Source organism: Camelina sativa, chromosome 4, assembly GCF_000633955.1.
Source record: "Camelina sativa cultivar DH55 chromosome 4, Cs, whole genome shotgun sequence".
NCBI lineage: Eukaryota > Viridiplantae > Streptophyta > Magnoliopsida > Brassicales > Brassicaceae > Camelina > Camelina sativa.
In genome coordinates, this window is record NC_025688.1 from 5,413,660 (window position 1) to 5,426,241 (window position 12,582).

At 36.4% G+C, this 12,582-nt stretch overlaps 3 protein-coding genes across 5 annotated transcripts; 2 read left to right on the top strand and 1 right to left on the bottom strand.

Moving 5' to 3' along the window:
• Positions 844 to 4,047, top strand: LOC104779872 (polygalacturonase At1g48100-like). The gene is made up of 7 exons (XM_010504291.1): positions 844 to 1,142; positions 1,223 to 1,516; positions 1,727 to 1,759; positions 1,854 to 2,061; positions 2,707 to 2,788; positions 2,893 to 3,001; positions 3,368 to 4,047. Exons 1-7 carry the CDS (start codon positions 891 to 893, stop codon positions 3,797 to 3,799), a joined length of 1,410 nt encoding a protein of 469 aa, XP_010502593.1. The 5' UTR covers positions 844 to 890; the 3' UTR covers positions 3,800 to 4,047.
• LOC104779873 (eukaryotic peptide chain release factor subunit 1-3) lies at positions 8,732 to 11,389 on the top strand. Of its 3 annotated transcripts, none has more exons than XM_010504292.2 (3): positions 8,732 to 8,840; positions 9,018 to 9,696; positions 10,674 to 11,389. In XM_010504292.2, exons 2-3 carry the CDS (start codon positions 9,070 to 9,072, stop codon positions 11,352 to 11,354), a joined length of 1,308 nt encoding a protein of 435 aa, XP_010502594.1. In that variant the 5' UTR covers positions 8,732 to 8,840; positions 9,018 to 9,069; the 3' UTR covers positions 11,355 to 11,389. The 3 variants fall into 3 exon arrangements, with proteins under 3 accessions (XP_010502594.1, XP_010502595.1, XP_010502596.1); XM_010504293.2 differs by having other exon boundaries at positions 8,739 to 8,840; positions 9,021 to 9,696; XM_010504294.2 differs by having other exon boundaries at positions 8,746 to 8,840; positions 9,050 to 9,696.
• Positions 12,007 to 12,582, bottom strand: LOC104783553 (glyceraldehyde-3-phosphate dehydrogenase A, chloroplastic-like; the record flags this gene model as incomplete). The annotated part of the gene is made up of 1 exon (XM_010508698.1): positions 12,007 to 12,582. A coding segment is annotated over one exon (363 nt), but the record flags the coding sequence as incomplete, so codon positions are not given.

Below are 12,582 nucleotides of genomic sequence, written 5' to 3' on the forward strand. Positions count from 1 at the left end.
ATGTATTTTAAGCCTATGAAAAAGTGTTGAAAGATAGAAATTAAGTGCCTCGTACGTTGGTTTTGCAGTTGTCTGTGTAGATTTTGACAAATATATTTTATTCTAAGATGTGTTAGACTGTACCTAAATGTATGTTTGAAGAAAAAAATCCAGTGAACTTTTAAAAATAAATTGGCATGGAGAACCATATTTGCAAGATATATGACCCAAGTATTCGAATCGTCCCACATGGAGACATTGACAAATTTGACTAATATATATAATAACATTGGTCTCTTCATTTTTTACCGATTGGTTTTGAGTTCCATACCTATATTTAATTACTAATACCGAAAATGAAAGTGTTGTGACGCGAATAGAAGTATTTTTATTTTGCACTAGTCAATTCACAATTTTAAAGATACATGTGCAAAAAGTCTCTCGAGAAATGAATTTTGTTGTTCTTTTAATATCACACATCGTAGATAAATAATGCGTCCCAAGTTTAGGAGTACATTAGATTTCGTAGATAAATGAGTGCCAAGTTAGGAGGAGAAGAAGTGCAATAACATAAATTAAACTGTGGTTGTTGCATACTTGCATGCATGAGTTTTTTCATTCATTGTTGCTAAAAGAAAATTTGGATGTATAGTAAATGTCAAAATCAGCACCTTACTTCAGGAAGAATCAGATTTACAGCCTATTTAGATATATAAGTAGGTCATATATTTACTTAGTCTTTTTTTGCTCGAGTTTTAAAGGGCATTTCTGAAAATAATACAAGAGAAAGGGTCGATTCAGTAGAACTATTGCTATATAATACCTTTCTTGTATCCAATTAATGCCTTTCACACAATACACCAACACAAATAATCAAATTAAACACAACAAAAAGTTATAAGAAATAAAATATGAAGACAATAAAGAGTTCGCCTCTTTTAGCAATGCTGCTCGGTGTCATTATCGTAGCCGCCGCCATCTCCACCATCTCCGTCGAGGGTCGTAAACATCACGTCAAGAAGATCAAATCCAAACACCGTCGTCATTCCAAAACTACCCCTTCCGGCTCTCCCGCACCGGCTCCTTACCCGTCCACCCACGATGGCGTTTTCAACATTCTCTCCTTCGGTGCCATGGGTGATGGACTCTCCGACGACTCAAAGGTACGTCGTCCATATATTTTCAAGCATTTCGTTTTCGTTTGCCATTTGTGTAAAACATTTTCTAATCGAGAGGTGGGCAGGCATTGGTCGGAGCGTGGAAGGCGGCTTGCAAAGTGGCCGGTGGGAAAGTGGATATTCCGGCAGGGAAACAGTTTTTAGTGAAGGCAGTGACACTGCAAGGTCCGTGCAAGGATGATACGGTGATTCAAATAGAAGGGACCTTAGTGGCTCCGGAGAAGATAGGGTCGTGGCCTAAGTCAAACTTGTTTCAGTGGCTTAACTTCAAATGGGTCAGTCACGTGATCATCCAAGGCTCAGGGACTCTTAATGGTCGCGGCTCTAACTGGTGGAACTTGGACACTTATCAGACTCAGGTACGCTTTATTTTGATTTCGATGCTAATTTAAAATACTAATTAGATCACTATACTGAGAGAGTGAAAAATACAATATTTTATTATAATTGCAATCAAGATTAAAAGAATTTAAAACGTTTTGCTGTATGTTCGTTTGATATATATTTTTTTGAAATTGTATTTTGAGATTAATTTTAAGTTTTATTTGTGATTTGTTTCCTATTTTCAGTCGAGAAAGTATATCCCACCAATGAAACCAACGGTGCGTAATTAAGTCTATTTTTTTAAAAATAATTTTATTTTAACTTAAGTTTCGTAAAGTATTTATTGATGGCTTAAGTGAAGTATACGTATAGGCACTTAGGTTTTATGCAAGTGAGAACGTGACGGTCCGTGACATAAGCATCGTGAACAGCCCACTGTGTCATCTGAAGTTCGATGACTCGGACGGAGTCAAAGTCAACAACATTACGATCTCGTCGCCGGAGAATAGCCCTAACACCGACGGTATTCACCTCCAGAACACACGTAACGTCGAGATTCAACACTCTAACATCGCTTGTGGTAATTCATATTCTCTTACTTCAAATTCCATTTATTTGTTTTATTCATTAACTATATTTAATTCCATAGATTTTGAATTTTTCATATGATCACGACACCTAAGATTTTGAATTATTTCATCATTATAGCGTTCCATTGTTCCAGTTTTATGCGACTCTATATCCATTATATATGCAATTGGAAATACATGTGTTATGTGTACATACATATATAGAAGACTATAACAATACATCTTTTTATATCACTGAACATAGTGGTTGTCACGTTGTAGACGCCAAAGTGAAAGAAAAAAAAGTCAGGACGACAAAGATAATGTAAAATTTTAAAAGTACTATAGAATAAGGACATGAAACAGGAAAAGACATCATTGGCTGAATAAAAAAGATAACACTTAATAACGGTATAACTGTCACCAAACTAACTTTTTATGCAAACAAGCAAGCATGCAGAATGAAAAGGCTCTCTTCTCTTTAATCTATATAACTCATATTTAATATATGAATTAAGAAAGGTTACATGGACCAGAGATTCTAAATGTTTAAAATACTAATCACAAATCAAAAAGTTATTATAATAGTTATATACTATTCAGTTATTTTGGGGAGGATTTAACTCTAAATTTTCTATTTTAATCTTGTTAAACAGGAGATGACTGTGTATCCATCCAAACCGGCTCCTCCAATGTTCATATCCACCACATCAATTGTGGCCCTGGCCATGGCATCAGGTTTATATTTAATAATACATTTCCATTTAGTAATCAGTATATTACTTTTTTCAATTTTTACTGATTTTTATTTATGGTATTTGTTTTCGTTTGTGTGATCACAGCATAGGTGGACTAGGGAAAGATAAGAGTGTGGCATGTGTTTCTGATATCATTGTAGAGGATATCTCTATACAGAACACTCTTGCCGGTGTTCGAATTAAGACTTGGCAGGTACATCTTATAATTAATATAGAGACGACATTATTACTTATAAAAATGATAGTGTCATCCCTGACCCCAAGTAAAATATATGAATCTAAAATATGATATTATTGAAGTATGCAAAAGTAAAAGATAAAATAGTTGAGGCTTTTTATGAAAATTTTGTGTTTCTAAGAAAACCCATAAAACAACGCAAGTCTTTCTACGTAAACGAGTCTAATCTGTCTTTCTGTTCAATGTTTATGTTTTGCATTACATTTTTTTTAATATATAATACATGAATAACGTTTGTTTATGGTTAATCTATCGGATTCGTTTTTCCATTTACATGGTAAACATTTAAGTGAATGACGTGTATATATGTATCCGCTGCAGGGAGGATTGGGGGTCGTGAAGAACCTAACATTTTCGAACATACAAGTAACGGACGTGAAGGTTCCAATAGTAATCGACCAATATTACTGCGACAAGTCCACATGCAAGAATCAGACTCGTGCAGTGTCGATTTCCGGGGTCAAATACAACAACATTGTAGGTAGCTTCACGGTGCAACCGGTACGTATCGCATGCAGCAACAACGTGCCATGCATGGGCGTGGATCTTATGGATATAAGGCTAAGACCTTCTGGAGGGATCAGAGGGTTACAAACTCATCAGCAACAACAAGCTTTGTGTTGGAACTCGTACGGCAAAACACAAGGGCCTTTGGTTCCTTCAAGCATTGGCTATTGCTTGAGGAAGAGTAATATTGGTGCTTATTATTCACAAAAAGTTGCTCGGTCCTATGACAATATTTGCCCTTCATAAAACCTTAAAAATCAAAATTTAAATTTAGGTTTTCGGTGCTAGAGGTCATCAGATGAGTTCTAGGTCAATAACGCCACCGATTCTAGGTATTATTTATGTTTACTATAATTCCTTCTGTGTTTATTTTGGGAGATCATGATGTATCCTTTTGCTTCCCTTCTGCTACTTTTTGTGGATGTGAGAAGGTGATGGCCATTGTATCACCTTTTTTTATTTTATTCCATAGCGTTATGATGATGTATGTCCAATTTCAGAGGTTTAATATTACTTTACATATTGCTTGTAGTATTACACCATCTAAATTAGTCCAATGGAGTTTGGTATGTGAATTGACGAGCAATGGTTTAGTACTTTCCAAATCCATGTTCAGGATTTATAACATCTTGGTTAAGTTGTTTTTAGTCATTTATTATATATATGCTAGTTGCCAGTGCCGGACCAACAGAATCCGGGCCCAATACGAATTGCCAGAAAATGCATCTTAATTTTTATAGTAGTGTAAAATTATAGATTAAAAGCAAAACCAGTTTAAACAAAATTCTTGCTTTTAAAACAGAGTACATTTCAATCATCTTGGAAAGAAGTAACAACAACTTAGGCTCCGAATGGTGACTGCGATCAGAGCGGCCAAATCTATCAACGGTTTAGACCACCTCAAAAATAGGGTGGCCAACAGACCGCTGCGGATCAACTCTATTTGTACACAAACGGTCCGCAGTTGGTCTGCAGCGGTTTTCTTTTTATTAACTTTAAACCACACCGCTACAGACTGTATTTGATAAATGGTGAATAAAAAGTGGTCTAATCTGCTGATGGATTTGTCCGCCTTGACCGCTGCAACCATTCACACCCTTAAATCTTCTCAAATAACTCTTCTTGTGTTTTTCCGTGCAATCATTTATTATTTTTGTACATTAACAAAGACCAAAATATATCTATTTATATAAACTAAATAATTTTTCGTGGAGCTCCTTGAAAGTGGGGGTCCATTGGAATGTTTCATATCAATATGCTCAAATCCCGCACTGCTAGTTGCATAACTAAAAAAAAACAAGACTGTAAAGTGAAATGTGCAAGCTTTTCTTTTTATTAAAACTAAATTAGCAAGTTGATCAACAAAAAAATGTATAAATTTGGGAAAGAAAATTTAGAAGGAGAAAAGGCTCAATAAGTCAGAATTAAGAGAATATTCATCACGAGAACTATGAACGTAAGAACTTTTCATTTCCTTAAAAGTTACAAACAAAAAAAGAATATTTGTAAATGATTTTTTAGTGGAGTTTTAGAAGCACTTATTAATATATAATACTAGTACTTAGCCTTTGGTGGAAAGGCCACATTCTCTTCTATAATTTTATGGCTACGAACTATGAAACCTAACTTTTGATATAATAATAATCATCCATCAATCACAATATTGATTATTAGAAAAATAAAATACATACTCATGTTCGTGCAAATCACTCTTGAGTCTTGACGTTGCAAATATATTATATATCATCGATAACTAATTAACACAAAAAAAAGAAAAAAGAAAAATTGTTATATACTTCAAATGATTTTGAAGTACATTAAATTAGACTGAAGTTTCTAACTAAGAAAATATATGACTATGAATGTAAAACACATCTCGAGTAATGGGATATATAGTAGGTGCATTATATTCGACATATTCAATGAATACAAAAGTCATGAGTGTCTTCACCGTCCATTTAGGCTCTCTTTAATCAAAAAATCTATGTCGCACGCGCATAGCTTTTTTTTTATTATTATTAGTTTTTACCTATATTTTCCCTTTTTTTCCTTTCTTTTTCCTAATTTTTTCCAAATATATATATTCCAACAAACATGCATATTGTTTTTTTTTTTCTATTCAGTTATGGACTTGGTTACATAGTTCATATGTTAGGAGTTCACTTTTTTAGTTAAATGCAACTTCTTTTAACATGGATGATTGATTTTGTTAGGAAATACTACAGAGAGCATAGGATTTTACTGGTCTTGGTGGAATTTCATACATATTATAGAATTATCTAATAATTCAATGTATGATAGAATCATTTGCCTTTGGTATAGAGACCCTCTCACTTTTTTTTTCCGTCAAAAAACAAATTTATATTAATGAATTTGAATAGTCTTTGTACAACTGGTTTAAAAACTAGCATGGAGGTGTAAAACATTCAGAGTAAAAAGATGTTTGTAGACTATCATATTTAACAAGTAGATGAGCTGACTTATTACAGGTTCTAGAGCTATAAACAAAAGATACATTATTAAACAAACTTGACCGTCTCGCTTATACGTTTTGTATTGTTGTAAATAAATAAAACTGTTTTAAGATGACAGACATATTTTGGGTCATCAATATTCCTTAATTAAAATCTCCAACTAGCTAGTATTACTAAAATTTGGAGAAGTAGACAGCTTAAACTTTTACAAGTAAATCAAGTTTACATATATGTGAGATATTCTCCCAGACACGAGAATCGAGACATCTTCAACAAAGTTCTTCTCCGACGCCGGTGAAGGAAAACTTTGCCGGCGTCGGGACATAACCCGATCTCTCCCTCTTGTTTCTTGCACTCTCTGTTTCTTCTTCTTCCTAATTTTATTTAAGCTTTCGATCTCTTTTACCCCTCTCGAACTCTCCCCAACCACATGCACCAAATAGCCGATTATAAATCCAAGGAGGCCATCGTTTGGTTGGAGTATCGCAGCTCTTACTCGCTACCCACCTCTTTCCTGGAGAAGGTATCCAAAGATCCAACAACCTTCAGATCTAGGCTCTCATCTCACCAAGAAGAGATCTCAGACCAGGTATGGACGATGGCAGGAGCATATCCTCTTGGACCTTCTTCTGCGCCCTGCCTGGTGGAGTCATCGACGGCACACGACGGCCATCTCATCCTGGTCTTGCCTTCGGGTACCAGAGACCATAAGATCCATGTGCTCTCTTTCGATGCCTTCAGTTCTGCTATTAACCCACACCCAGCATCCTCCCCTTCGTCGGAGATGTTCCACCTCCTGAATCAGATGTCGCTTGAACCCGGCCACCGCTTGCACAATCCTCTGCATCCGACCGGAAAACTAGGGTTTCCTTTAGCAGACCCATCAATTCTCGGATCATTAAGGCTTTTGAGCCCATTAATACAAGGTGTCCCACAAGAACTTTCCTCGCGTGTATCCAGGTTCGATCGGAATTCAAATCTCTCCCACTCTAGCCAATCTTTGTGTAGATTTATAAAACCTTTTGTTCGAAGACTGCATTTGGTTAGTAAATTACCATTGTTGCTAGTTTGGTTAAAGATTTCTTTAGACAACCTGTTGTTAGTATCACCTAGGGTCTCTGCCATTGGAGTTACCAGCTTGAATACAATCGGCATTATGATCCAGTCCATACGGAACTGTGGTTACCGATGTGTCTTCAGGTTCCCTCCATTAACTCGCCTGATTCCTGAGCCCGATAAACTGCTTCTCATCAACTTTTTGAAGTTTCCGCCTAAGAACCTGGAGATTAGTGGCATTATGATCCCAACTCATTGTAGTGGGGGTTACCACAAAACCTTCAAGCGTTTCTCCTCTGAACCTAAAGCCGCTAACAACCTTGCACAAACCTTTGGCAAAACCCTCCTTCGGGTAGACATCTTCTTTCTGAAGATGCTCTCAGCCTTAGCTTCCTCAACGTCGTTTGGTCTTCAATCCAAGACAATGGCCATCTATTCATCCATCGAAGTATTTATGGAAGAAGCATCATTATTTCTTGACCTCACAGGTTCCAAATCCCTTGCAAGGAATTGGCTCATAGCTCTCAAGTCTACAATCTCGATGACCTTTATCTACCTCTATCTCTTTGTTGTATTGGCTTTCATCACTGCTTTTCTTTGTTGTATCTTAAACAATGATCCTTATGTTGTATGTTGTGTTCTATGTTAATGGAACAAAGCATATGTTTGTCCAAAAAAAAGTCATCATTTGGATGTCCAATTTCATCANGGTGATGACTGATGGGAAACTTTCCTTTGGTTTCTTTCAGCCTCTCTATATCCCTATGATGGTTTACAATGTACAATGCAATGGGAATAGTATATAAATTCATGTTTGTCCTTAAGCCCATTTTAGCTACAAATAGTGAAGTAAGACATCCTTTAGTGTTCCCCCAAAAAAAGACATCGTTTAGTATTTCTTATCTTTTCTCATATATATTTCAAAACTTAGGGGTTACCAGATCCAACATGTTATTCAAATATAAGTTCAGTTATTTAACACTTTAATCGACTAGTGTTTTAATTTCTAAACCATTTAAATATTACAGTATATTTGTATAAGGAATCAAGGACGAATAACAAGTATAAGAAATGACAATCCTAATTAGTATTCTCTTTGTTTCAGAAAGAATGTCATTTTAACACATTTCACACAAATTAAGAGAAACTTAAATTATATGTGTTTTTCCTATTTAATAAGTGAATAATAATTTACATTTAATAAAATAAGTTTTGGGTTTAGGGGATAATTAAAAAATTTAGCATAAAAACCCATTATAAATGTAGAATGGCACTTTTTGTTAAACAATTTTTTTCTCTAAAATGACATTTTTTGCGAAGCAATTTTTTTCTCTAAAATGACACTCATTTTTGGAACAGAGTGAATATCATATATAGTACCAAATAGGAATTACACTTCTCCTAAGAAAAAAAATAAAATCAGTATATTACCAAATTGCAAATTTAATTTTGCATTAGGGAAAAAACAAAATATCAGTTCAAGAAAATACAATTGTCCGTTTATAATGGGCTTTGAACGTTAATTCCAAGCCCACATATAATGCTGTAAGCCTGTAATTTTTGGTGTTTAGCAAGAAAAGTCCGTCCCGCGTTAAAAAAAAAAAGACTGATTTACTTTCATATCTCTTCACGTGAGAGTCACGTGTTCGGTGAAAAGGAGTTGAAACCAGTGAAAAACAAAACCCTAAAAGGAGACTCATTTCTGGGTCGAGAAGGTGCGAGAATCGCTTACAGAGAAGAGAGATTTACATACACAGGTACGTAAATCTTCGAGCTTTCGATCTCTCTTTGTATTGAATCAATCTGGGCATGTTAAAGTTTCGATTTTTACTTCCAATTTTAATCTGGGTCTGCTTAGATCAATCGAAACTCGTTTTGCTTCGTTTAGTTAATTTCAAGCTTTAAAGTTTCGATTTTTGTTGTTGTTGTTGTAGTAGTAGTTTTGATTCGCGCGCTGTGTCTTAAGCTTGAAGGGGGGGGAAGAACATGGCAGAGCAAGAATCAGATAAGAACATTGAGATTTGGAAGATTAAGAAGCTAATCAAGGGTCTTGAAACCGCTAGAGGTAATGGAACGAGTATGATCTCTCTTATCATGCCTCCTAGAGATCAGGTAGCTCGTGTAACTAAGATGCTTTCTGATGAATATCGAACCGCCTCAAACATTAAGAGTCGTGTGAACCGTCAATCTGTTTTGTCTGCTATTACTTCCGCTCAACAGAGATTGAAGCTCTACAACAAAGTTCCTCCCAATGGTCTTGTTCTGTACACTGGAACCATTGTTACGGATGATGGTAAAGAGAAGAAAGTGACGATTGATTTCGAGCCTTTCAAGCCCATCAATGCTTCCTTGTACTTGTGTGACAATAAGTTCCACACGGAGCCTTTGAACGAGCTTTTAGAGTCTGATGACAAGTTTGGTTTCATTATTATGGATGGGAATGGAACTTTGTTTGGTACTTTGAGTGGGAATACAAGAGAGGTTCTGCACAAGTTCACTGTCGATCTTCCTAAGAAGCACGGAAGAGGAGGACAGTCTGCGCTCCGGTTTGCTCGTCTTAGGATGGAGAAGAGACATAACTATGTGAGGAAAACTGCGGAACTTGCCACTCAGTTTGATGGGGACATCAAGTCATCATCAACCAAGGATCAGGGAGGAGACACCAATAAGTCGACCAAGACTCTTGGAGAGAACCAACCCGAGCGTACCAAAGACATTTGTCCCTTTCTTGGAGCATATCAGACAAACCAGGAGGATTTAAGCTACAAATCAACTTATTTAAGAAACCTAAGTCATCACGGAAATACAGAGAAGTGGAGTTGTTTTAATCACTTGCAAAACAGACTTTGGCGACCAGGAGAGACATCTAAGCATTCACGAGGCACATCTAACCATATAGGAGAGTCAGCTAATATCTTTCCATGCACCAGCAAGCACCAGATCAGGCGGATCTCCTTGTCCTCACACTTTCCTTATATAGCCGCATTCACACTTGGGGCAATAACTATCCAGCAGCTTTCTCACCAAGAGTGCTGCGTTTTGGGCCACCTCAATGACGACCAGAATGTTCCAGAGAAGCTCACATATCCCCTTAAACCTACCAGATTCAAAGGAGACACCACTTCCTCTATTTTGATGGATTTCTTCATTATTGCCCAAGGCTAGTTTGCATTTATTGTATGATTTCTTTCTTATTTCTACCATTTTAGAACGTTAGTCTACTCTTGTAAGAGCCCTATATAAAACTCATTTCGTCCTTTGTAATAATCACCTTTCAATCATCTAAGAAATATACAAGTTTGTTTTGTTTTATCCAAAGAGTGTCTTTGTTTAAGCAAGTTTGTCTTTAAGTTTCATTTGAGAGATTCATTTGATTCTTGAGATTAAAGGGTTAGAATTGTTTGTGTGATTCAAACAAGTCTAGTTCTCCACCGATTGAGAGAGTCAATCAAGCCCACAGATTGAGAGAGTCAATCAAAGCAACACCACCACATTTACCGTCGTATCCATCTTCCGCCAACGCTTATTGATCAGTTCTTGATCACCGTTTGTTTATAAGATTGCGGAGTGATCCGGATCTTATATCACAGTTTTACATTAATCCAGCTACGAGTCAGCCCAATGTCTCTGGTCTCATACTTGCTGGTTCAGCGGATTTCAAGACCGAGTTAAGTCAGTCAGAACTGTTTGATCCTCGTCTTCAAGCTAAGATACTGAATGTGGTTGATGTTTCTTACGGAGGAGAGAATGGTTTCAACCAAGCAATTGAGCTGTCTGCTGAGATTCTATCTAACGTGAAGTTCATACAGGAAAAGAAATTGATTGGGAAGTACTTTGAGGAGATTAGTCAAGACACTGGGAAATATGTTTTCGGTGTTGATGATACTTTGAAGGCTCTAGAAATGGGTGCTGTTGAAACTCTGATAGTGTGGGAGAATCTGGATATCCATAGGTATGAGTTAAAGAACACCACGACTGGAGAAATTGTGATTAAGCATTTGGGAAAAGATCAAGAGAACAATCAAAGCAATTTTCATGATGCAGAGACCAATGCGGAGTTAGAAGTTCAGGAGAAGATGCCTCTGCTTGAATGGTTTGCTAATGAGTATAAACGTTTTGGTTGTACGCTTGAGTTTGTGACTAACAAGTCCCAAGAAGGGTCACAATTTTGCAGAGGCTTTGGTGGAATTGGTGGATTGTTGCGGTACCAGCTTGATATGAGGACATTCGATGAATTATCAGATGGGGAAGTTTACGAAGATTCAGATTAAGTCTGAGGAGTATAAGAAGATCTGAAGAAGAAGGATTTGGAGTTTGAAGAAAAAGAAAGACTGAGAACTTTTGTTTGTTTTACTCTGCCTCTCTCTCTCTATATTATTGTCCATTTCCATGTTATCTGTTAAGTTTTTTTCTGGAACAGTTATGTTAAAAATGTATGAGAAATTTGAGCTTCAATATACTCAATTTTGAAGACATTTTGCATTTTGGTACGTAGTCTTGGTTTCAGTAAACATAAGTTTGTTATATCAATTCAATATAAGTTAGTGCAAGTCATTCTCTTGAGGAGCGAACATTAATGTTGCCTAAACAGTAATATCATCAACGGTAATATTAGTGTAATTAATCACTTTGAGAAATCAACATTAATAGTGTTACCTTAAGTAAATGTCCTAAACATTCAGAAACTGGAAAGTAGCCGTTGGAGTAATTGGAAAAAAGAAAGGAAACGAAAAGTGATACAAATAGCCAAATCCTTTGTCTAGATTTCACAATCTTTGTGTTCTTTCTGAGAAGATCTGTGATGAATCCAAAAAGATGTGCTGCCTGCAAATATCTGAGAAGAAGATGTCCAAAAGATTGTATTTTCGCACCTTATTTCCCTCCAAACGATCCTGCAAAATTTGCATGTATCCACAGAATCTATGGTGCTGGGAATGTTTCCAAAATGCTTCAGGTAATATATCTATTACATCTTTTTTTTTTTTTCGAGTTTATCATTATTACAAATCCATAACTCATGGCTATAATTATACAGTCTTGCCCGAAATTTTGAGAATCATAATGTATATAAGAGAAGAGAAAAAATGGGAAAACATGACGAAACAAGAGTCGATTTCAATCAAATGGTTACTAAAATCACTTCCAGTTGTTGGCAACAATGTCAGCCAAGTCAACAACCCTCTGTGAGTAACCCCATTCATTATCATACCAAGCAATCACCTTAACCATGTCATCTCCCATAACCATAGTGAGAGATGAATCAATGGTTGTAGAATAATCAGAGCATCTGAAGTCAACGGACACAAGTGGCTCATCGCAGACTTCGAGTATACCTTTAAGCTCTTTCTCAGCGGAGTCTCTGAAAGCAGCGTTAACTTCCTCAGCAAAAGTCTTCTTTGAGACCTGCACAACGAGATCAACCACTGATACGTTTGGTGTTGGTACACGAAGAGCGATCCCGTTGAGTTTTCCTTTGAGGTTAGGGAGCACGAGTGCCAC